The sequence below is a fragment of the Thunnus maccoyii genome, chromosome 13, assembly GCF_910596095.1.
Source record: "Thunnus maccoyii chromosome 13, fThuMac1.1, whole genome shotgun sequence".
Classification (NCBI taxonomy): domain Eukaryota; kingdom Metazoa; phylum Chordata; class Actinopteri; order Scombriformes; family Scombridae; genus Thunnus; species Thunnus maccoyii.
In genome coordinates this window covers 19,412,054-19,433,664 of record NC_056545.1, presented here as the reverse complement: position 1 = coordinate 19,433,664, position 21,611 = coordinate 19,412,054, and the positions used below count along the sequence as shown (strand labels likewise).

The window sequence follows — 21,611 nt, the reverse complement described above, 5'->3', positions numbered from 1 at the left end:
CTTTCATTCTAGACAGCTCTCACCAAGATATCATCGCCGCCTAGAAAGATGTTTATATGCTGGAGAGCCTGACAGTCTAAGTCACTGGCTATAAATCATCCCACTCCAACTTCTTTTACCCAGTTCTGACTGTTACTGGAAATAACATAATGGTTCTATTTGGACGCAATTCTGTGCAAGTATAGTAAAGAATTTTTAAATTATTTATCTGACTGCCCTTAGATGTCAGCTGAAACTGACTTTTCCATTGACGTCACCAGAGGATTATTTTCTAACACACCAAATAATCATTACTGTACTGTAAATGTGTTTACATGTTACAGCCAGACAGTACTCTGCATCATCGCTATTGTCTGTTTGATTAAGCTGCCAAGCACTTCCCAGCATTAACATTTACTGAGAAACATATAGAAGAGGACACACATAAAGGATTTAAACCTCCCTGCTAGTCAGACTGGATAGATGTGGAAAAAATTCAAATTATTTATGTTCATGATAGCAGCAGATGAATGTGTACATGTTCTTAGGGCACTTGCCATTCCAGAGTGTTATGCACTCACCCCTCCTCTGTTCTTTTTGTTCAATCAGCCTCGCTCCCCCACTCGCCCCACCCCCTACCCTGCTTGAGTAATGGCCTGCGTCGACTTCTTGTCACTATGAGAGGTGGTGCTGCATGGTTTGCCTCTGTCCTCCTGTTTCCATGCGTGTCCTTTCAACCAACTAGGCAATCCCAGCTGATATCTCTATCGACCGTGATTTAGCTGATATGGCTGCAGTCTCTCTTCCTCTCCTTTTACCTCTCCCCTGCAGTCTCTCTTTCTCTCTCTCTCTCTCTCTCTCTCTCTCTCTCTCTCTCTCCCCGGCTCTCCTATTTGGCTCCATCTCCTCTGCCAACCCATCCCTCCCCACTTTGTCTCTCCTTTTCTGGTAATGTGTTCATCCTCTGAAGTGTCAATATATTCCAATTCATCTTATCACCAAATTTCCCCACCCCAAAAACCCCCAGCAGTTCTGAAAGTGTCAGAATACCTCTGAACTCAGATCAGTCATAGCTAGGAATAAGTTCTGCATGGTTAAGCAGCATGAGAGCAGAGAGCTACTGCGCTCTCTTACAGAGGGGTGACTTGTATACAGATAGGAGGTGAAAACATCAGGCAAAGGGATTAGAGCAAATTGATGTGGAGTGTAAAAACAGAAAAATGTATCACAGTACAATGCTGGGAAAAGAGAGGTTTGAGATTGAATTTTGAAGCAAGTTCTTAATTTCCTTGAAATGGATCACAAACCATCAGCCGTAGTTCCCTCAGCCTGAGATTGTAGGCTGTATTATATCATTTTGACAGGCATTTGTGTTTCTATCATTCATGCCTTTTGTAGCTCTCTAGTCTTTATGTTAGGATCACGTCCATACCAATACCCTTGTGTTCATTCTGTAACAGCTCTGACAGCTCACCTAAATCAGGCTCCTCCTCTGCAGTATGATTCCTACGTGTTTCTGCCAGGACCTGCGAGCCAGCGCGCTGTGAATCTGTAGCATGTATTTATTCACACAGCCCATTTTCTTTCTTCACTATTTCCCCGTGTGTTCTGTGGCTGCCTGTTTTCTCTTTCGCTGTCTCTTCCTGTCTCTCCCTCCCTCCTGCTATCGCTCACCCACCCTCCCCCTCCCCTCCTCACTCATTTGCTCACAGACTTTCTCAGACGCACACACACACACACGCACACAAACACAGAGGCACATGCTGTGCCTCGCTGGATCAGAGCCTCTGACTACAGTATGCCTTCAGAAGAGCTCCTTTATCTCGCCTTCATTAGACCACAACTCCAAACAAAGGTTATTTTCGCAGGGGTCCAGGCTGTCCCGGAATTTCACCCATCCAGGATTCATTATGATACGACGGTGCTTTTAATTAGCATAATTTTTGCTGCAGCAGTCCAAGGCAACGTCTCAGTCTCTGCCATCCGAGCCATCTCATCTGAGGAGAATCACCTGCCCTCCTCTAGAGACAGACACATGCAGCTGTCGCGTTAACCGTCCTCAGTCAGAGGCAGCGCAGCAGATCTGGACAAGGTAACGGGAGAGGATAAAGGGGGGAAAAAAAGGAGCAGCAGTGAGGGGAATGCAGCAGTAATCTTTACTGCATGAGACTGAGCAGGTGGAGCATGAGAGAAGGATCATACGTGCGTTTGAAATAGAAACACTCCTGCATTCTGGTGGATCACTGCCACACCAGAGGTTACCGTTCGCTGGATTTGCTGCGTCTGTGAGAGAGTGAATGAGGAGCTGCTGAGAAATTATTTATTTCTTTTCTGGATGTTCTCCTTTACCGCGCTGCTGCAGATACTGCTCCCTCTCTCTCTCTCTCTCTCTCCCTCTCTCTCCCTCTCTCTCTCTCTCTCCCTCTCTCTCTCTCTCTCTCTCTCTCTCTCCCCCTCCCTATCTCTGTTCTCTTCCCTTTCCTTGGCTAAAGGGGAACAAAAGCGCTGGTTCCTGCATCACCCTTCATCGCTGCATCTTCACTTGCGCTTATTTTTATCTCCTTGTCCTTTTTTTCGCTTAATGAAATGATCCAGTTTCCCACGGACGCGTGTTATGTCTTCTGCTGCGGTGGAGGGGCACTCTTCTTAGTGGGCAGGCTCAGCTGCCCTCAAGCTCTACCTGTGGGCGATGGAGACTCTTATCAGAATTCTTGTCACATGAAGCTCTGTCCTGCCACTTTTCATGCCTAATTATAATGGTCGAGCAACATGCCTGCTTGAAATTTCAGGGGTGGATTCATCTCCATTCTTTATTTGGATGTGTATCTTTACTGCGTTTTGGAAACACTCGGCTCCTTCTCTGAAAAAAAAAAATGTGCTCTGGGATGGTTTTCAATGAGGTTTTAAGGCTGGCTTCTCTGTGCAGTAGACATCTTGTCATGGAAAAATGTTAAGATAAGTTGGTTGCTCTTCAGTTTCACCAACCAGAACTAGATTATTGGATTTTTTTTTTTTTTTGGATTTTGGCTGCTTTCTTGAAATCCGTTTTTGGCTATTTTTCTCACATATTTAAAGGATGTTTTTCCATCATCCCTAACCAAACTGAGGGATTATGAAAGAAATGGGCCCAGATTGTCACTGAGATGCCCTGCGGTCTTTTAGTTGAACTGTCAGAGGCCAAAGCGTGGTCAAGTTGTCTGTCCTGGGCCCATGTGGATCTAATATACATGGGTAGACTCTCTGCAGCCACCCCTGTGCTCGGACAGCAAAGCAGCTGGTCAGGCTTTAGCCTAGGCATGGGCCTAAGTTATTGTTCAAGACTAGCCTTCTGGTTTGCCTTGCTTACTGTGCTCCCCATCCAGACTGGAACAGCACGTGTTTCTTCTAGTCTCAGCACCACGCACCATGTCCACCATTTCCACAATAAGCATGGCACTGTTCCTATTGCCATCAACAGGATGCCTTTTCTTACCAGAGGCGGCCATGGTAAGACATTTCCCTCCAAGATTCTCAACGTGATGTTTGTTGCCTCATTAATGCATCATTTTGCTGTGATTTCAAGTGTCAAGGGTCAGAAATAATAAGAATTAGGTGTGTGCATGCTTGTGCTGTCTAACATATGTGTATCAGTAGTTTTGGCATTTTAGAGGCAAAAAGGTCTTTGTTGTTCCTACTCTGCTGTTACTGTTGGGGATTCTCTTGTGACCTACAGTCAGACAATGGATCCCTCCACTAACTATAGATGTGCTGCAGCCTCTGTGCATCATTAAACCCCTTAATCAGCCCATCAGTATCAGTAGTGGTTGCCCTTTCCCCATGTTGCTTTTCCAGATCCTCCATTATCAGTAGGCCAATGTTTGTCATATTGCAAATACACATCAATAGTGTGATGAATCATCATTGTAAATCTCTTTATCTTTTTCTTTGAGGTTCTTGTTTGTTTCAGCAGTGTAATGCACTCATTATAATGGATCCTGTTTTGTGTCAAAGGTGATTGCTTCAGTTTGTTGTAATTAGTGGCACATCACAACATGCACACAGTGATTATATGCACAAGAATTTTTCTAACCTTAGACAAACTCTGTCTTGATAATCTGTGCAATTTAGTAAGACAGATTTTAACTTGTGTTCAACGGAGGGATATAAAGTAACAACCTATCCTCAACAATTTACATCAAATTGGCAATGCTACTTGAATCGGCTCCCTCAAAGCGCCGACACTGGAGTCATTGCTCAGTTTTATGTTGCACTTTGAAATTTCTGTCCTAAGACTCACTTTAATGTCCTGTAAAATGAGGCCCAATGGATTTGTAGTGTCTTTTTCACTGCAGCAGTTTTGTCAGTTGTAAAAGGACTAAAAATGTGATGAATTACATCTGCTCTATTATAGCCGTATCACTCTGGACCAGGCTTTTACAGGCCCAGCACAGCCTGTGATCAAACAGGCCTTTTAAAAAAAACACTTCAAAGAACTCACTGATAAATTTTCAGTTACCTTTATTGTAGATTTTGTACTGTAGGTTGTTCTGAAGTATGTGCTTCAGAGCAAGGAATCCAATTTACTGCAAACTAAATGATACAGACAGTACTTATGATTCACCAGTCATGTCCACAATGTCACGATGCACTGTGCGGACCGGATATACAGAAATTGGTTAACATTGATTGGCACAGTGTTCATTATAATACCAGGCTATATAACCGTTCTCACAGAAGCATAAACCTGTGTCCATTAAACAAAAATCCAACTTTTACTTTAATAACAGTCCATTTCAAACCAAACAATAATTTTTTGAACATTTGCTTTAATATAACACATATGCGTGTGTGTGTTTCAAGGCTAGCCAAAGACTTCTGAAGGCCCCAGGGCTATGGCTATTTATAGGCCACCTACCCTGCTGCAATGCCTCACACTCCTCATCCTAAACACAGGTTATTGCAAGTATTGTTACAGTATACTGGTCAGAGTATATGTGGCAAGCTCTTACACACAATCTCCCCTGGTTCAAGTAATGAAAACACAATAATCTGAGTACATCTATGAAGATTCTCAGTCATTCAGGTCATAGAATAGCAAGTGAAACAGAAGGATCAGATGCAATTGGACTGATGCTTCTAGATAAAATCAGAGGCATGCAAGATGTGAAAGAAATCACAATAAATTCTTTTGTGAATGCATTTTTTTATATAAATATTGATTCACCTTTAAATTGCCACCCTTATGGCTGTAAATTGGTGTTTGGGAATTTAGCAAATCACAGTTTTTTCTGGTTTTATATGATGATTCATGCATAATTACATAAGACAACCTTTACTTGATTTAAAGGTAATTACTAATTATCATAAAAAAAGCCTTTATTCACTTCAGAACATCTAATGAAAAAAGCCCCCAGTTCACATTTCCTCATTTCCTCACATCCATTGTATCTCAACACCTGTCTGATAGTTTGATGGAGATATAATGACAGTAACAATATATATTGTATTTGAAAATTCTACACTGATGACATTTCACTTTCTGTCTGTATTTTATTCAACTAAACATCAGATAAAGCCACAGAAAGCCCTTAACTGCCCATAAGGTTTAATTCCACATTGTACCTACTATCAAGACTGTGATCAGTCCTGATAGTAGGTAGGTACAAAAACCTGCAGCAAACCATAAGATAAGAAAATATGTTTCCACGTGCCAAACAAAATACCCTACATGAGTGCACCAGATAATAAAAGGACTATAATGAATACTAACACATTGATTTCTCATATCAGGGGAAGCCAAATCCCAACTTGAAACCTATTATATAACTAACGTGCTTACTGTCTTCTTCAGTTCATATTCCAACCCTGGAGTGCCGTGATAACTCAGAGGGTGTTTTGATTTCGTGTTACTATCCTCAACTAGTTGTGCCTTTTAACTGCTGTGTTGTTTCAAAGCAGGTATTATGCAGTGTTCTGTTGAACTAACCCCCTAACCACTTCGCCGTGAGAGAATTAGCCCATGCTATGACCCTCTCTGCCAAAGACCTTGTATGCTCTCAACTGGAATGCAAGGAGGATTGCACTGTAGCTGACCCTTCATCGTGCTCCCAACACACCCGCATGTTCAACACACTCAGTGAAAATCTGCTGCACTTCATTCTCCAGGGCCCCCATGTTGGTGTAAGAACTGTCTGGCTGTGGCAAGGCGAGGAGGGGCTAATGCTTTCAGAGAGATATCTCAAGTGGAGGGAAGGGTTTAGTCAGATCCTTTCAGTGATGATATCTTTGAGTTTGAATTTAACAGAAAGCAGGCTATCCTTCAATTAATGCATTAGTTTGAGAAAAAAATGTTTGTCCAGTGTCTCACTGCGGACATAATGCAATGGCTGTTTTGTTTTTTGCTACAAGGGCTGCAGAAAGGAAAGGGAAAAGAGACGGGGCATCACAGGGTTTATCAGAGAGGGCTCAATTTCCTCCAGGTCACATATTACATTACCCTGAAGGATGATAGTGAGGAAGGCCTGTACACTTACACGTACCATAACATGGTACATGTTATGGTACGTGTAAGTATATATATATATATATATATATATATATATATATATATATATATATATATATATATATATATGTATATATATATATACACATACATATATATATACATATATATATACATATATATATATATATATATATACACACACACAGGCAATAAAAGCAAACACTGATATATTGTAACAGAAATTCTCCATAGAAGTCCACAGGCTGTAGTTTAGCTTTTGTTTTATTTCTGTGTCATTCCAAACATTTGGCCCATCTCTGGGCATCATAGGACCCACTATTTTACAAAACATACATTTTCCAGTACTGCATAGGGAAGAAGGAAAAGATAAGAAACACAAACAAAATAAAAATAAAAATCCCAGATAAACTGTTCACATAAAGAAATGTTACATATCTACAGATTGTCTCGATGAAAAGCGTTTTTCTCTTCTCCCAGGCTTTCTCAGATAACTGGCTAATTTATGTTTCATTTGTGAACAGCCAACTCGGTCTTTATGCATCATCCATTTATACAAAATCAATATCTATTTTTATCTTACTAAACAGATCATCCAGCACCTCATAATAAAAAGGACAGTAGAAAACGAAATGGAACTCATTTTCTATACCATTTAGACAGCACATTGGACAAACCCACTTTTCTTCTTCAACATTAACATACTGTCCATTTTCAACACTCAGAGGCAAAATATCAGCTTGGCATATAGTGATCTTTGCTTTTTAGACAAATTATATACAACATAATCCTCCATACCATATTCAGTTTTTATCATCATAAAAATACACAGTTTTTGTTTAGTCTTTATGTCATCAGCCAACTGCCCTTTGGCCTTGGCAACAGAGATTCTCTAAACAAACAAATGTTGAGCTTTTCATTATGTATAAAAAAAGCCTCATCAGACCCAGAGTTACAGAACAATGTGCACATATCTTTAGACCAACAACCAATAATTTGTTTATCCCAGATAAATATTTGTCTCTTCATCCTAGTGTATAGAAGGGGTCAAATGCAAGGGATAAATTTTGTTTCAGTGTACATGTACAGTACTGAGAAATTACAATAAAGAAGGTGTTAATCTTAATCTTGATAATCACAAGATGTTGAAATGTTAGAATTAATGAAGTGCTGTGGAGACTGCATCTGAAAATAAAAATAACTCAACAAGGTCATAAGAAAGAAAAAAAAAAGCAGCAGTGATCACTTCCTTTATGTGGTCACCAGTGGTTTAATTCTGAAGGTTATGTTTTGTTGTTTTTTTCTTCAGCATAGCCTTCAGTATGTTTGCATGTTTGTGCATTATATGGGGGATGGCAAGAGACCAGCATTGACTTGGAAAACTGCCTATATGCAATATCTTAAACAGGCACTTGACAATAGTCCACTGTGAAAATTAACAGTAAAGGACAGATGTGAGGTTTATTGCATAAAGAATATATGGACACCAGCACAGAAACGGCGTTAATGGTGGTCTATTTAAAGCAGTATGGGCATGTTACAGAGCATCATGTTTTTTCAGTAAGGCAGAGAGAGAACATAATAGTTGGTTGCCCCCAGGCACATTGCAGCCGCGGGGCTGAAAATCTATTGGTCAAGTTAGATTGAAACAATTGAAGTATGGTAAAGTAGCGTTCGTGCATTCAGAAATGGAGCTTCTGTCGCTCGTTTCTGGCTGTGATAACAGATTAGGGAATAACAGATCAGGCTAAATGGCTATTTAACTAGTTAGTAATGTAGAATTTTCTTCTGTAACTTTGTCTTGTTATGTCGTTGTGCTAGCTAGCTACCTCAATAATTCCAAAAGTAAGTCAGGTGGCAAACAAACTTAATGCAAGCTAAGGTTTAGCTGACATTATTTAGCTAGATAGCATTTTCACAGCTAGAAAGCAAGTTAAAGTCTGAATGCCCCTCTCTTTTGGGGACAGGGTTAGGGTTCGTGCTACAATGTACATTTTGAATTTTTTGCATATGGTGATCCAGAAAATGTAGAAATTCATGGCATTCATTTTGATTTGGCATGTTGTGGAGACTGGAATGGGGGATTGCGGTGCTCATGTCCCAGCTGTTTGATCCACTTTTTTGGAGGAACTTCATAACATCGTCATTGTTCCCCATCCTATGAAAATGTATTAAATGTAGGAACACTTTTAAGGTAAAAGTGCACTCATCTTATCAGATAAAGTCATAAAATGGGGCTGCAACAGAAAAGTTTCTCCTATCAATAAAACCCTGTACTGTATATTGACCAGATTTGGTCAGATATTTTTAAAGAGAGAGACCAGCAAAGAATAAAATGTATAACTTGTAAACATTAAAGCAGAAGTGCTCCATCAAAAATAGAGGCTGAACTCACCAATAATGATTGTACCTGCTACATATCATAATTTCCATAAAACCTCTTCCAGTCCTCAAAGTTCAGAAAAATAATTTCTACAAATTGCTACAATTTGGTTTTCCCAGCATGCAAAACAGCCTAATGCAGCTACAGTTGTTTCCATTACAGGTGTATTTAGAGTATGAAAGCAACATAGTTGCTATTAGTAAGGTATTAATATTTTGGGATTTCAAAAATCTGACTGTCACAGTGATTGATTGTCACTGTTCTTGTCCATATTGAAAGCATAAATAAAGGTATGTTGTTTTCTTGTCTTATCACTGATTATGTACAATACAGTTACAGATCACATATGGGAATGTAAGATGTACAAAACAAAAAAAATATACAAAACATGAGTTAATTTTAGACATTTGACAAAACCTTACTTCAGAAATAATGGTTTAAAAACTGAGACTTTTTTTCCCACTTAAATCTGAAAAAAATGAAGGCCACACATATAATGCCCAAGGTTTTCTATTCTATTCTATTCTAGTCTATTCTATTTTGGTGCATTTGTGGAAAAATGTCTTTGTGACTTTTGCAATAGGAAGAGGCATTCACGCAGAATTTCAGAATTGCTTTTGAGTCGTCACATTTTCACCATGACCCAAATCATCTGAAAGCTGAGTGGAGGAAAACTTTAACATTATTATAGAAGAAAGAGGTTGTTTGAGGCACTCTGAGCTGCAGACGTTCAATTTGAGAATTGACAGCCTGGATACATCTCGCTGATTGGAGCAGAAACAGCAATTCCACCATAATACAGCTGAAGTCTGTGTGTGCCAGCTATATGTGCAGTTATTTGAGATTTTTTACTGTGGCTTTTAATTGATCAAATGTCATCGATTTGATTGATTTGATACTTAAAGACTGTGTTCACTGTAGTAAGTGTATGATGCCACTTTCTAACTTGAACACTATATTTTAACTTGAAAACCATGTGTCCTCTCTGTCAGGCTTTAGGCTGCACTATTCATTTTTGTCATTTCACTGAGCTGTATTTAATAGACTGTGGAGGAAGTGCGCTTCAGATGCCATAAGTCAGACGAAAAATCCGAACTTAATATCTCTCCATAACTCTCCATTTCTTCAAAACAGTTTGAAGATTCATGTGAGTTTATATTCCTGATCGATCAACTCTAGTAAAGTGCCCCTGTTGCCCTGAAGTGTTCTGTCGCTGCGTATAATGCCTCCACAGCAGACTGTATACTGTACTGCACTCAGACACTTATGTCACTTTGCCCTACTGGAGGCTGGCAGGCTATTCAGAGCTGTTTATTGACTGTGAAAAAAAAACTTGTATACAAGAATACAGCCATATGTGCACTCAGGGGTGTCCATTTTTTTTTTTTTTTTTTTTTGAGGGGGCACAATTTCACAATGCATATATTAATGTTCACACCAAGTTGTTATCAGTAATTATCTGCTCTGGCTTCAATGTTTATGATCAGACCGTCCCCCTCAGTAACACTATATTGCATTTAATAGCAATATTGAACAAGAAAATATTTTGTTTTTCCTCAGGGGTATCTCTGGTTATCCAGCAGCACTGTTGATTATTTAACATTAAGTAAAGAAAGCCCACATTAAGAAGAAAAAAAGAAATACTTATTCAGCTCTTGACTGCTAAAATTCTCCAGAGGTCCATCCTGTTTTGTAGGACGCATTTCAGTTCTGCAAATTTGACATAAACAATGATTCAGCTAATAGCAGAGGACAACAAGCTAACACTAATTAATTACACTATTTAATTACTTGTGGGTTACAGTTATAATCACTGATGCTAAAGTCAATTTAAATGGGGAAATTCTGAAGCTCTCATTTACAAATTCATTCAAGTCATACTGTTTTATGGTGTGAGCTGAGATTGGTTATTAATACCTCACACTGCGGTTAACACAATCACAATTTGCAGCGACTCTATATGACTTCCACTGCTGAGTCTCTACTGGCGTCTTTGCTTTCTAGCAAGGAAGTAGCCTAAGCAGAGGGGGTGGCACTGTGTGTAGCAGGCCAAGTCTACATACAAATATAAACATACAGAAGAGTGACTTGTTTATTATATTTATATATATACTATATTTTTGAGGCTAATTAAAAACACTTAGGGCCAAATCTACAGCACCCTGAATTGCTTAGCATTTGCACCCGCAGTCTGCCCCATTTTAAGGTCCTATTGACAAAAGATATTGCACTAATGATATGCCGGCGCAAACACACTCACATCAGTTTTGCAGCTGAGTGCAATTCACCCTTGTTTTGCGTCTGTTTGAGTGTGCAGAGCAGTTTCCAGTGTTTCAGGCTTTTCTCCACATTTCAGCACACAGATTGGTCCATAATGAAACCTGCAGAGAGCACAAAATCCTCAAATTGTGTGTCTTCAATTAGCATTGGTGTGCACACAAAGAGCTCTCCACAATCACAAACCAACTTTCATGTATTTTGCTTCATTTGCTTCTCTAGTATTTTGCATCTATTACATAATAATAAAACACAGATCAGCTGTTACACACAGATTTCAGGTTTATACAGAGGAATAGTTTGTAATAATAAAGCAGCTCTTATGGATGAAACCTGAGTTCCATCAAAGCTGTCAGGACATTTTTATTTTTAAGTAGCTGAAAGTCCGAGATAAGGCTACCACCCCAAACCCACTTGATACCCCCCAACGTTTGACTGAAGATTTCACCCTTAATATCATTCAATATCAATTCAATATCAGTCAAGCCTCACAAGCTTGAAGATTTGAGAAGAGAGAGAGAGAGAAAATGAATTAAGAGTGAGTGTGCAGGCAGTTAACAGCAACTATCTGAAGACGCTAATAACTCCACCCTAATTGTGTGTGGCAATTAGTGCTGGTCTTTGTGAATTAGACTGTTTTTGCGACAAGGCTTATTTGTATAGATAGGGGCCAATTTTGCACCAAATGTATGAATATTATCTAATTTACATACATGCAAATGGCAGAGCTGCACCGTGATGCTATTTGTTTTGTAGCGCAGTTTGCGGTGCATTTCACCCTTTGCGGGTGCTTTATGAATTACACGCTGTCTTTTTGTCTCATTTGCACATGTTTAGAGGCACAATCCTTTTGTGGATTTGGCCTTTTTTGTGAAAATAGATTTGAACAATTTCTAAAGCCATCCAATCTCAAATATTCGAGTCACCTCAAGTTCAATGGACATGACACTTCTGGGTGTGCGTACTCTGCCAGTGGGATTCATAATAACCAGAAATGGTTTTAAGAGTATGAGTAATTTGCTGTTTGTGCCTCGTCTTTGTTTTTATCGTGTTAAAGTGATGGTAGTTGTCTTTTGTATGATTCATGATTATTTTTTCAGCCTCTTATTCAAAAATCATGATTAATAATATCATGGGAGGGACTACTCACTCACTCAGGCCACAGGAATTCTCCATTTCTTTACAAACAGCAGGCTGGGGGGGTGCATTTAAACCTTTTCATATCTTAACTGTTATGTGTGATGCAAATTATCCCCAGTGTTTTAGTGTACTTTGCGAGTCCTTTGAGCATGTAACCTCGTCTCTTGCGTATTCAGCTGGCTGAGAGCACAAAAGAAAAGGACAGGATGTGTTGAGTGGGTATTATGCATCTTGGTGCAAACAAACAGTCCATGATGTTGCATTTGTTGTGCTGATATCCATTAAGACGTGACAGAAAATCAAGGCTGCTTTATATGAATCTGGGAGCATCAGTGGCATTATTGCAATGCCTGTAAAAAGCTACAAAAGCACTGTATGATTCTGCTGACCTCTGTAATGTATGACACCAACAAAAGGGCTTTAATATACTTACAATTAAACTTTTATAGAGAAAATCATCTATCACAATACCTATATAATATTCAAGAATAATACAGCACCAGGAGCATTTCAGTGCCTGTGTACAGTATAATTAATTATCAAGGTTCCCTACTAATAATGATGTGATATACAGCACACATTTTGCAGTAGAGAATCTCCAAGGGAGCCCTATTATTCAAGCACAGATGTATTGTACAGCCATGAGACAAGAGAGGAGAGAGAGAGAGAGAGAAGAGCCGCTTCAAGGGAGAGGAGTGCGACGTTTACAGTAATAATCTTAACAGGAGTGATTTACTGCGTGCTTTATTTGATGCAGGTCTACCGCAGACTACGAAGAAGAGATTGGAGGAGACAGAACAGAGAGGCGCAGCGGAGTAATGAAATGCTTTACGTGTAAAGTTATGATTAATGCAGGAGTTAAGGCATCTGTGTGTACGACAGATGCTCCCACGTGTTTCTGCAGGTGTGTTAGGATTTCATATTTTATGGCGCACATTACAGGAACTCATGTTACTCCCGATTCACCCTCTAATTTTCTATGTCTCTACACAAAACACTACAGTTTCAGTGTTCAGTAGCTGTTGTGAGTTTCCTTGATAAGGGAAAGCATTTGTTGTAACATAGGAAGACATCATTTCCTCAACAGTGTGTTACATCATTTAAATAATATATGAAATACATGGTTTCACAAGTGAAATGTGCCTATATGTGAATTTATCACATGTAAAATGTGTTTGAGATGTGATGTTACATATGAAATGGCTGTTTTCACATGAGAATATCTGAAAGTCATATGTGCAACGGTGTGTTTCACATGTTATGAATTCATGTGTGCTTTTTTGTAAGCTGTTAGTTTGGTCATGGTCATGGTCACTTTTTCTAATAGCAACCCTTACTCACCATATTACTGAATGTATTGTGTGTAATGATCTACCAAGTTTTTAGGGATCCCAAATTGGGTACAAAAACAGCCTGGGGTTTGAGTGTCCTGAGTGTCCTTTGAAATTGTTATATTGGGCAGGGAAATTTGAAATGAGACCAGATGTGAAATGGGGTCTCAGAATATGGTGAATGACCACAACATGGCTTTGCCTGCTTGTTTGTTTGGTTTCAAAAGAGCAAACAAAGTGAGAAATTATGTAGGGTTGTATGTCATAATGCAATGCAACAAATACCACCAATGTGAAGCTTTGAATGTTTGATTTTTGTTGAGATTGTTGTAGTTTGTTGTTTTATTGGAATGGATTTTATTATTTTGGAACATACATTAACAAAAAAATGAATAGTAATTGTTGCAAGGCTGTTTTATTGGAATGTATGCAATTGTTCGTGGATTCATGATGTTGTGTCCAAGCCTTATAGTTAGTCCTTTCTCAGAAGTATGAAAGTAAGTAAGCAAGTAAATTGAAAAATAATTCCAAAAAACCATTAGACATTGTATAAAGCACAGAGATCTTTACACATAATTCCCTCAAACAGAAAGAAAAGTGCTTTTATTGAGCAGAAAAGAGGTCAGACTGAGAGGCCAGATGTAGATAACTTTCACTCAAAGGAAGAAACCAATAAAGCCCACTCACTGAGACTCCTTGATGTAACTAATGTCACCGACTCACATTTGACTGCAAATCCCAGACATTAATTAAGATTAGCTCAGTAAGAAATAATATGGTTTGAAACAAACCCCTATCAGAGAACCTGGCCTTTAATTAAATGCAAAGTCAGTACAAGGTGTTTTCAAGCCTTTGGAGTGAGTGTTTAATGTTAAGAAAGCGTTCGACTAGCAGTTAGTTCCATCAATAAGAAACCTTTGTTGTGAGAGCCCATTACATCCAGCAGAAGAGTACTTAAGTCCTCTTACTCGGTTGAAATTGAAGCTACAATTTTGTCTCAAGAGTTTCTCTATGCTTCACTTAAGGGGTTCGGATATTGAAAAATATCAGTTGTAAAAACAACTGAAACACTTACATTTCAGGTGTTACAACAAGCACTAACATGTATTTCTGGTGTACTATAAAGGTCATTTCTGCTGTACCTTGTTTTATAATGACTACGTATCTAACACACACACACACACACACACACAATTGCGCAGCAATGTGTTCATCTGAGGACTGCAGTATCTGTCTCAATTTGCCTTCAACACCTGAAATCTTAACTGTCCTAAAAGAATAATCTCCCCCTGAGAAGAGTGATTTAAATTTGATTCAAATTTTCATGAAAAAAAATCTATTATAGCTCTGTTTTCCTATGCAAATGTGTATTTAATTAACAATCTGAGGTGTCTTGGAGGTTAAGAATACATCATATCATCAAGTGCTGCCTGATTTACAAGCAGATCAGCAAATGGATTTAAGCTCAAGACTACATGAATTTTCTCAGGTATCTCAGCTGCAAGACATGTAAATGATAAATTAACAAAAAAAATATGCATCATTCATCTTAAGGAGACAGGAATCCTTCTAAGTGCAGCGGAATAACTTGCATGATAAAAGTTTAAGCAGACATTATTGCTTTGCCACGCATCTGCTAGATACTGTATGAGCAGGTGGATGAATATTCATCAGTGCTTAATCAATGCTTTTTAAACAGCCACTTCACATAAATCACTTAGTGTTTCATATTTCATCAGAAGGTCTTTTAAAAAAGCAAACAATATCCATTAAAAAATCAAAAAGTATTTGCAAATAAGAACCCAGACAACTATCTATACTGTATCAGCAACAATGTAAGTACAGGGTCAAAACCATAAATTTGGCACCCTCATAAATTGCAAAGCACATACACTAAATTGCTTGATAAGTGCTGTAATTACTGTAGATGGTGTTTGATGAAGAGATGAAGTACTGCAAGTGAGATGATGAGACCAGGCAAATGATAATGACAGTAAATGATACAGTGCCTTGTTATTAGAGAAGCATTGGATAATATACAAAAAAAGGAATACAGCACATATGTAAAGTTGCAGATATAATCTATATTTCCCATCCTTGATTCCATCTTTGTCTGATTTCAGTGAATTAATTGTGTGACAAAACTCATTTTTTTGATGTCCATAGTGTTGGACCAACAAGACCTGCCTCAGTATTAACAGTCATGTGGTTTTAGAGCCATGTGGGATCATAAAAATTAAAGATGCTGCTGTTCTTCTGTTGCCATTAGTTTATGTCTGTGAATGTAAAGCTTCATCATACTGATTTAAAGAGTGAAGCAGACCTATTTAACAAATCTCTCTTTCTTTATTCCTGGTTTGTGCTTTTCTGACTGCTGCACAATTTTGAAAAATGAAAGATTGAGTGTCTCAAATCTAAATCTCATCTCCATACAGGTGATAGTGCTTCAAGAAGAAAATTGAATAATGTTTGAATAGTCGTCCTTGAACAAAAGCAGCTGTATCTCAAGCTGAAAACTAGAAAACATCGACCAATTGTGTTTCATAAATCAATACTACCTATTCACTGCTCCGAAAGTACTCTTTGTTGTCTCTGAGTACTATAATCTCCTCATCTTTCTCTTTCTGTCTCTGTTCCCAGCTGGAACCACATATATCTTCGGGAAAGGAGGTGCTCTCATCACATTCACCTGGGCCCCCAACGAGCGGCCGAGCACCCGAGCCGACCGTTTAGCCGTGGGCTTCAGCAGTCAGCAGAAGGATGCCATCTTGGTGCGAGTGGAGAGCACCCATGGGCTCGGAGACTATCTACAGCTGCACATAGTAAGGATGGGAAGCAAATTTGAGGATTTAAGCATACACATGAACATTAATATTAGAATGTCAGATATTTTTTTCTAGATGCTTTGGTTTATTCCAGATTTATCAATAAGAAATCCTCTATAGATGTCCTCAAAATCAGGTTTCTAGTATTTGAGAGCAAACATCATTCTCCTATGGAAAAAGGCACAAATTACCCTTAATATCAACTATATGGACACTCATAATCAGTCCTGTTGTACTGTCTAATGCATTAGTCTGTGAAAGTAGAAGCAATACAATTAGGATTATAAATGCATGTAAAAAAAACAAAAAAAACCCACAAAATCCGTTCCTTCTGAAAATCAGGACAATGTGAAGTGGGCAGATAACTGGAACACTGGAAATGAGTCCACTCTGTCTGCAAACACAAGATAACAAACTTTTAGATTATTTGCCGCAATTATCTCTATAATGTCGGAGGAAATCAGTGAGCAACATTAATGAGTAATATTTTCCAGTGTTTGGATGTAAGCAGCCAGTGATTTGCATTCAAACTTTATTTTTAAGTCGGTGGGAGAAAAAGAGCACAAAATCAAGAGGAGATACATTTGTTTAGGTGATATTCACACAGCTCTGTTGTGCAAGTAAATTAGATGTCATGCAAGCATTTACAGCAGCAATTATGTAAATGTTATGTCCCTGAAAAGGGCGAGAAAAGATCACAACAATAGCAGTGAGTTTCATCAAGAATGGAGAAAATATCATAATTTCTTCCCAGATATGTTGATGCAGGTGTGAGCAAACAATCTCATATTAGGCTTGTTAGTAGAGTATTGATGCTACAATCTTAAATAAAGAAAATTGATATAAATAAACCTCTCATGCTCATACGGTCTATTAAGGTTTGAAATTGATTGTTTCATTATTCTAATTTCGCCCACAACATATCAGGCAGATTTTGTCACAGCTTGAATGAATCACTGATTCATGGCGTGTGAGTCCAAATTTTGAGATCAAATAGAAACAAATAAATTATGACCACAAGAAGGAGATACAATAGAACACAAGACGAGTAAACTGAGAGATGTTTTCTGGTGATAAACACACGTGTGTCTGTCGGTGGAACCAAGTGACTCCTCAGCAGCTGCCAGCAACTGTGTCTTTTCTGGAGGGAAATCAGCCTTTTTAGCATGTAGCCACAAGACAGATGTGCTATGATGAAAACCAGAGGGGAGATCTGTCAAACGTCTGCGAGTGGTGTAATAATTAAAATCACACCTGTTGTCAAAGCACAGGATGAAAATCACAACTGGAGTTTATCTCTTATTTATTAGATGATTTTTTTTGTTGCTGTTCTCAAAAAGAGAACTTTTTTTTTTTTAAAGCATCCTTCATTTTTCTGAAGCTGCTCCAGTTATTAAAAATAGGACAGTATTTCATCAGGGCTGATCTTGAATTTTCTTCATAAGATCCATAAATGATTTCCGATGCTGAACTTGTTTAAAACCTCTTCATTGACTTCTCCAAATATATTTTAGGTAAATGTACAAAGATCTTTTTTTTCAGGCATTACAGTGAAACGTGTGTAAAGCGTGAAGAGATAAACGTTCGTCTTATTGTAAAAAAAAAATAGATGCACACACTAAAGACAGCTCAAAAATGTATATTTTTTAAACATCCTTTGATCATTCGCCCCATTATTTTCCATGGCATGTTGCCAGTTGCTGTTAATACTGTGATAATTCAGTCTTATTCTAAGGTGTACGATGTGAGTTAATTTTAATGAATGAAAGGTGACATCACATTCATTGCATTCATCATTTAAAGTGTCTTTCAGTCCACTGCAAATCTTAAAATTAACTGATATTCTGTTCATTCAAGTCAGGTCAAGTCAATTTTATTTGTACAGCCCAATATCACAAATCTCAAATTTGCATCAGGGGGCTTTACAGTATGTACAGCAGTATAACATCTTATACCCTTAGACCCTCGATTGAAATAAGGAAAAACTCCCTACAAAAAAAAAATCTTTAACAGGGAAAAAAAATGTAAGAAACCTCAGGAAGAGCAATAGAGGAGGGATCCCTCTATCTGGACAGACAGACATGTAATAGATGTTGAGTGTACAGCATTGTGTTCACAATTTCACGCTGATGTTCTGTGTTTCTTAATCATGGCCTAAAAGAGGGAAGATAGTAGTTTCATACTCAGGACATTAATATCCAAAAATAGTTTTGAGACTGAAAGCTGAAACATATTGTGTAACATCTAACAAAAGTGTTTGTGTTACAACATGATGTGCCAGTTTCTACAGTTAATTGCCATAACACCATTTGACTGCTGTGCCTATTAGTTACTCAACATGTTTGGTGCTGCAAATCCTCTCCTGGATGTTTTTTTTTTTTTTTTCAAACTGTCTCATTTAAATTGTATTTCCATTTTTGAAAGTGTGAAACTGACCTTGCCAGCCTCAGACTGTTGCTAATAAATGCAGAGGCTGCTGCTTGTATGCAAAGCCAGTTGAAAAGATTTTTTCTAACATCTGCCAAGTCCTTGCACCCTGACTGATTGCTTACTTTGACACCTTATTTCGGCTCGGCAGTGGGGGATCAAAAAGAGTTAAGAGGGTGTCGAGGTTGTCTTTTTTTGGTATCTCTAACTACACATTATGATATCACACCTTCCTGTTTTTTGCCTGAGACCTAAGTTGTAATTTATTTATGCATATTAATAATGACACCTTTTTTTCCACATTTGATGTCCTTTCTCTGCGCATCCATTGAAGAAGAGGAAAACTCAGAAAACTAGGTGAAGACAGAGAGTAGCAGTACACTTATCAAAATAACACTGGCCACCAGGGAGGGTTGAAAATAGTAAAAGAAACAGGTGATATATGAGTTTGATTTGCTACAGGGATTTGGTGCCTTAGAACAGAATTCAATTCTTATAATCTTCCTCAGACATCAAGCTTTCTATTCAAAACTACAATATGATGAATAATCATAGCAGATCTTCATGAAAGGGTGTAAATCAGGCAATGAAGGGGTCAACACTCTTCCTTAAGAATAAATGTGGGCGCCTGCTATGAGAAGAGCACTTTCTTTGCGTTTTAAATACTCTTGATTAATAGACAAGACTATTAAAGCAAAGAGATTAAATGTGACTGCCAATAGATTTCCATCCACTGATAATTTAGAAAAGAATAAGTCTTTACAGCTCTGATTGTCAGTGCTTACAATGTGTCATTAAAACAGCAATTTTGAATTACAGATAACCCCATACACAACAAAATAAACATTACTAAGTGAGCGTACGTCGGACAGAAGACTGCAGCGTTAAAATGGTCAAGGAAACCATCACTTTGAGGATGGCACATGTAAGCTTCAAAGACAAAGAAATAAACCATTACCATATTCACTAGAGAGTATATGAGAGAGGCTAATGCTACTTTGCATGGTTATATTTTTAATGAGCGACTAAAGGATAAAACAGAAGATGCATTGCGTAAGATGAAGACAATTAGGAGTGTAGAAGATGCAATTTTACAGTATAACAGGTGAAGATGTGAAGTTTAACAGTAACCTGGTGGACTGTGGTTGATTCCATAAGTTGATTTCCTGTGCATTTTGTTAATGCAGAAGAAGAGGCTCAAGTAATTTGGCTCCTAACATTGTTATCTGAATGGGGAATTCTTTCTTAATGCCTCATTTATATATGTGGGGACCGAAACACAAAACTCACTAGGCTGTCTGTATGTGCTCCAGACAGATTTGTGTTCTTCATTTCAAATTTGTGATGGAAAGTTAGATATAAATCTGATGATGTGTGCTTCGGTTGCTTAATATTATATATAAAAGATAACTAGAGTGTAATGTTCACTTTAAACGCAATCAGCGCTTGTTCACACAGACTGTGCAGCCAAAACACATTTTATAGCAATAACTCAATATTTTCAGATATAACTCGTTTTAGAGAAAATAATGCCTTTGATCATTTAGGAAATGTGTAACAGTTCAAAGGAATTAGAAAACAGCATTCATTTTAATTCATGGTGCATGATTTATAATGATCTGTCATTTCAATCCAGTAATCTCCTGTATGAAGAAAGGAAAAGTGTCTCGTTTCACAGCCGGGATTAGAAAAAAACATTTTACTATTGTTTTTATTTACAAGGTTCTTTTTATGTTAGCAATACATACATTATCACTATGCTGAGTGTGATAAGGAGGGGGGTTACTTTATAATTCATTTGGGAAAAGGAAAGATAAGTCGTCTGTGTTTCCCACACTATCGATGCAAGCTCCCACCTTGCTTTGAGGAGAAGTAAAGATATCCAGTAAAGAGAAACACAGCTGATCTATCCACTTTATGCTCTGTTTAAAAATATATCAGTGTGTCATAGAATTGTCAATGTCCTCTTCTTTCTCATCTCATCACAGATCAGCTCTTATAATAATACCCCACTCTTACTGTAATCAGTTCTTTTCAGCTAATATGAAGTAGAGTGGTCTGCAACTGAGATGAGAGTTGAGATTCCACACTTAAAACTCCAGTGGGAACAGAGAATACTCCAAGGAAATGCTTCCTCCAGCAGAGCTGATGTTCTTGTCAAAACAGCTGGGTGTGAGACTGCGTAGCTTTTCATGAGGATCTGTCTGAGTAGCTTTATACCCAAACACACAGGCGTTAAGTAGCCTCTTGCAAAAAAGAAAAAAAATGAAGTGGAAAAGCCAAGTTTCAACTAGAATGTAGCAGTTTTGCTTTGCCATCTGTCAAAAGGTGCTTTGGGACTGTTTTGTAATCATGCTCTACGACTACAAAATAGAGGCGACGCTTTTGCTAAAGCCTTTGGAGACTGTTCTGGCCTTGGAGATGTTAATTGTTGTCCAGGACATGGACTGAATTTGACCTGGGTTGCCTAATGAATACTCAGGGGGTCACTTCTTGGGAAGAGTAATTAAACCTTGAACACCAAATAGCTCTGCATGTTAAGAATACAAGTAGACCGGATATTTCTTACAAACAATATAAGGAATATAAATTATGTATATATAAAAGATGATAATGTGGTTTCTTTTGTATCTTAAAATGTGACCTGGGAGTTGTTTCACAGCACATTATGAAACCTTGCTGACTCCCACTAATCTATAGCAACATTGACTTTAATGAACTCACATATTCATAAAGTGAGTAAC

At 38.1% G+C, this 21,611-nt stretch overlaps 1 protein-coding gene across 6 annotated transcripts in view; it reads left to right on the top strand.

Annotated features, from left to right (window-relative positions):
* nrxn2a (neurexin 2a) overlaps positions 1 to 21,611 on the top strand; it is a 121,106-nt gene that overhangs the window by 87,096 nt on the left and 12,399 nt on the right. For 5 of the 6 annotated variants that reach the window (XM_042431607.1, XM_042431606.1, XM_042431604.1 and 2 more), the window contains one exon: positions 16,256 to 16,437. In XM_042431607.1, coding sequence (XP_042287541.1) covers positions 16,256 to 16,437 — 182 coding nt within the window. Of the gene's footprint in view, positions 1 to 2,447; positions 3,466 to 16,255; positions 16,438 to 21,611 lie in introns of those variants that run through there. The other variant, XM_042431609.1, reaches the window with a different exon arrangement.